This window comes from Salmo salar, chromosome ssa12, assembly GCF_905237065.1.
Source record: "Salmo salar chromosome ssa12, Ssal_v3.1, whole genome shotgun sequence".
NCBI lineage: Eukaryota > Metazoa > Chordata > Actinopteri > Salmoniformes > Salmonidae > Salmo > Salmo salar.
In genome coordinates, this window is record NC_059453.1 from 16,448,267 (window position 1) to 16,453,181 (window position 4,915).

Here is a 4,915-nt window from a genome sequence, read left to right on the forward strand (position 1 = left end):
ATGCTCTCTTCCTCGTTGTTTCTGTCTCTCTTTTTCCCCTTCTCAGAATTTAGGAATAATTACTACTGTGACTTTTGATAAGATAAGTTATTAGGTCTCACACATACACAAGTTACTTTAACTGGTCAGTAAACCTACCTCACACGCAAATAATAAATAAAAAAATCTGCTGATATCCTTCTTCAAACTTTCTCTCTCTCTTTCTCTACACTTGCCTTTTGCCTTCTTATCCGGGCTTCAGACAGCCATACCCTGGCTATGTCTAACCCTCGACATGCTGTTTCCCTGCCTTGTCTCCACATTAGTCCCAACTTTAACCCATCATTTAAAACATATATTTTTCTACCCTAGCCACGCCCGTAGTATGTGCCTTGCCAATAGCCACAATTATGGTCCTATCTAAAATATTCCTCCAGTCCTTTTAATGCTTTTTCGTGAATAAATTCAATCAGTTAAATATCTCCTTTTATTCTACACCTAATTTGGGCATTTAATTTTATCTTCAAACTTCTATTATACTATTATTCTCTTGCCTTTAAATTCCTAATTTATTATTCCTCTTTTACCTCGCCTACAACCTCACCTCCTTTCCTAAGAATTACTCCGCCGAACCTAACCGTACCTTCGTAGTTACGAACCTCGCCGGTAGCAATTGCTATTTCAATTATTCCCTATATCCCCGATCCTAGTCGTACCTTCGTAGTTACAAACCTCGCCGGGAGATTTCAGTATTTTCTCCGATCCTAACCGTACCCTCAAAGTTACGGATCTCGCCGGTAGAACAATACTCTATGGTACCAAGGTAATAACAACACATTCACCACGGGTTTGCATGTCACAATAATATTCCTTATCTACTCATAACAATTCATAATTTAGTTCACTTACATCGAACAGGTGCTTCACAAAATTAATTTGGATAAAGCCAATATGCAGATCTTTAGTTATTATAACAATAGGTGTCTGCTTACCTGTTTTTAGTTGTCATGACTTTTTGTGAAACACACCGTCCCACGACAGCGATGTCCAATTGGCTGATCAATACTCAGCGAAGTCCCGGTACCAGATCACGTCGGGGTCCCCAATTGTTGGGTCGCGTCAATTCGAATCTGGTATCAGAACAAAATAGTCAGCACAGAGTAACTTCTAATTTCTTTGTACTTTAATTAATGCAAACACTTTAGTGGTAAGTATGTTGTTCGTATATACGGGCTCACTGAAACACCACGCAGGGCAGACAGAGAACTGGAATGACATCATAAGTTCTTCTTTAAATACTTGACAAACTTAGTTCCCTCTCCCTGAGGGCCTGTCATAGTAGAGGCTTGGGTATCATAGTAGAGGCTTGGGTTCTTCTCTGTTATTTTATATAGGTTATGCTAACAAATAGTTGGTTAAACCCTAACATTACATACAATGAGGAGAATTAAACAAACTCACCTGGCTGGGAGGACTTTAGCTACCTCGGTCGTCCGGTTGAACCTGACCATCTCAGCGAAGGCCGGATAGGCGCACGAGTAGCAAGTCAAGGCATCCTTGTTGGCTCATCAGGGGATGCTGGGAAACACTGCGCTCTCGCTCCGTCTCCTTCTGATGCACTGTTACCACGTGCACCATGTAGCCCACGTCGTTCTCCATCATCCACTTGAAGGTCTGACCCCAGTACTTGCCGAACTGAACCGTGCACCGGCTCAGGATGACCGTCTCTGCACCGGGGTCACCTCCCTCGGAGACGACGCAGGCTCGAGCCTCTGCCTCCACTTCCTTCCACTTCTTAGCCCTCACAAGAGGGCCCTGAGCACCAAAAGCAGGGGGGCCGTCAGCTGTCACTTTTACTGCCTTGGGTGTGGCCTTGAGAACCAACTCCTGTGAGGGTGTGAAACGGAACCTTGGATTTTCCATTTTAGTAGGCAAGAAAAAAACTTATCATGACTGATGAGTGCAGTGACAAGTGACAGCATAACCGTATTAGATACATATAAAGGAAATTACGTTTGCTTGATAGGTCTGCTAGGAGGACAGCAGTGGGGGGTTTGGGGGTTATGGTGATTATTATTTCATTTGCAGTTAAATTCAGTTTACATAGAAAGACACGTTTGCCCCAATGACCATCAGGTTGCCACATATCATACAATGCATTCAACTACATACACTTCAAACGCATGCCATCAAAAAACGAAAGAGAAGACAATTAAATAGTATAGAATTCTAACTTTGAGTTGATATAGATGTTAGCTAAGGATTTACAGGATTGTCAGTGGTCAAATAAACTTTGAATGTTGTACGCCTACAGTAGCTAGCGATCTACGAAAGTTATTAAATTACACAGTTTGGGTAGCCCCTGTAGTCAAACAAGTCGGTTGACTAGACGTGTTATATATATATATATATATTATATTGTGTGTGCATTCATACAGGCTCTATCTATTTCTTTTAACAGTCATGTGTATGTATAACATTGGCGCTAGTGCATCTTGGCCCGACCTGTGGACAGAAATGTCTATACTAGCAAAAGGTAAGCTATTCATGTGTTATAGCTACTGCTGTAGAAAAAAAAACATTAGTTCTACCAAAAAGTTGAGTTTTCACTTGAAAATGTATTGATAAATCATGTTTGATTTGTATATTTTAATGTCTATCCTTGTTTTTTTACAGGTTCATCACTATCCTGTCTGTCTGTCTTTGCTATACAGTCCTTTAATTGAACTATGTAAATAAAATGTTAATGTGCTAATTAAAACATGCATTTTGCTTGGGAACGGACCGATGTTAGTCTGGTGTCTCGCCTCAGAACTGCCTACCATGGGTGACCCTACCAGTAGTCTTATAGACTACAGGCAGTTCTGAGGGTCATCATAACACACAAGCCTCTACACCGCGCTCAAGGTCTCGGTCCAGGTAGAGGGGAACAGTGAACTATTTACAAAAAAAAACGTCCAACCACCCAGCCAGTGGCTCAGTGTCCTTCACCTCGCCCCTCAGCGTCCTTCATTTCCGCCAGCCACTGGGCCACGGTCTTACCCCCGCAGCCACAGAGCAGAACGCTATGCCGCCGAAGCGGCTGTGGCCCGTCTCCCGCCGCTTCGGCAACCCGCATTTGGCGCAGACGTAATGCTCACGTTGCCTTCTCTTCCCGGCCGTCACCTACTCTGTGTCGTCCGCAATCCTCTTCCTCCTCCAAGCCGTTGTCCTTGGCACTGGAGGAGGTGAAGAGCAGCCCGTATGTTGTCCTTGGGCTTGGGAGGGGCCGGGAAGTGCGGGGGGTTGTTGCTCCAGGTGGGCTGGCTGAATGGGCGCTTGGGCGGGCTCTCCTTGCTGGGTGGTCTGGCGTGGGACCGGGGGGGGGGGGGCGGCGTAGGGAAAGGGAAGGGTGCCTGGATTCCCTCCCGCTGGTAGTGGAGGGGCTTGGCTTCAGGGAGGGGCTGGGCGGTGACGCTGGGGGCAACAGCGAGCCCCAATCCCTGCTGCAGCACCATCCTCTCCCTCTCCTTCTGACGCCGAGAGTACCTGAAACAGGTAGAGAAAACAAACGCAAGCTGTCACTCAGATTGTCATTAGTCACATGGCTTTATGTAACAAGTCTTCCATAAGTTAATGTCTTACCACTGACTGATGGTCCTTTGATTCAGCTCAAAGAGCTGAAGGTTGGTCTGGGCCATCAACCTCGGGCTGTTCAGCACTGCCTCCCGGATGGCCACGTAGTCTGCCAGAATGAGCGCCCACCTGCTCTTTTTGACGCCGGCAGACTGCGTGGCGCTGGGATGGATTTGGCAGAGCTGACTGCAAATTGCCTCCACCAAACGGCTGGTGCCCGGCCAATTGGCAGGGCCCGAGTTGAGTCCGAGAAGGCAACTGAAACAGAGGAGATAAATAATTAGAGAACATTGAAAAATGATGAACCTTAATGTAAAGGCAGGCAATATAATAGTAAGGTGGAGGACATGAACACTAACAACATACCGTTGGAGAGAGTCTTTTCCTAGGATAATGGACGACTTCCCCTTCGATGCCTTGAACCGCCCTTGAACGATCCTCTCCTGGTGTCGGGCAGGGTAGATCAAACGTTGCTTGTCAAAGTCTGGCAGCGCCAGCCACAGCGCCACCAGACCGTCTACCCTGCGGTCCGACAGCCCCTGACGGCTCCTCACCTCCACCAAGGCCCTGGCAAGCCGATCTTAGCCGGCATCAGGGCCTTGAGTCTCCCCCTGAAGATAAAGAGACATGAAAGAATCGATGAGGACGATGTCACACATAAGATGTTTCTACAAAGGAAATAGATGTTATTTTACATTGTGTAACTGATAAATCACACTGACGGATTATTTTGAAATTAAACTAGGTTTAAAAAAATAATAATCCTGTTTGTTTACTGAATGATTACTGTGAGTATTAATGGAGTTTAGGTCTCAATTCCACATTTCAAAGAGGTTGCAATAGCATGTATTTTTGTTCTCAACACCAGAAAAGGTCAATTATAATTACCTCTGAATCAGAGGAGTGTTCAGGGTGAGGAGAACCGTGTTGATCAGGGGCCTCAGGAGAGCTTCCGTCTTCAGGGGCGGTGGGACTGGATGGCCCAGACCTGGGTGCGTCAGCGGGTTCCCCTGACAGAGGTGCCGCTGAGCTGGAGGACGGGGCGATCATGGGAGTGACATGAGAGATGTGGACTGTCTGGTCCACATCCTCCTGAAAGCCCTCGTCCTCCTCGTCGAGCTGCACAACGGCGGCTGCCTCTTCCGGAAGGTCAGGGTCCGCGCTGACATCCTGCAGCACTCTGCCAGTCTGCGAGTACAGGTACTCCACTCCGAGGAGTTCCCCTATTAAAGCAAAAAATATATTTAAAAAATCAGGCAAAAGCAGAGTAGGGAAGAGTTAATGGGATGTAATTAATGCAATTGATGTAAATGTTCATTCT

General features: G+C 46.3%; 1 protein-coding gene across 1 annotated transcript; it reads right to left on the reverse strand.

Moving 5' to 3' along the window:
• Nucleotides 1–2,649: 2,649 nt before the first annotated feature.
• Nucleotides 2,650–4,161, reverse strand: LOC106564299 (homeobox protein prophet of Pit-1-like). The gene is made up of 3 exons (XM_045692089.1): nucleotides 3,961–4,161; nucleotides 3,604–3,852; nucleotides 2,650–3,507 (listed from the first exon to the last, which is right to left on the reverse strand). Exons 2-3 carry the CDS (start codon nucleotides 3,657–3,659, stop codon nucleotides 3,141–3,143), a joined length of 423 nt encoding a protein of 140 aa, XP_045548045.1. The 5' UTR covers nucleotides 3,660–3,852; nucleotides 3,961–4,161; the 3' UTR covers nucleotides 2,650–3,140.
• Between the last annotated feature and the right edge of the window lie 754 nt (nucleotides 4,162–4,915).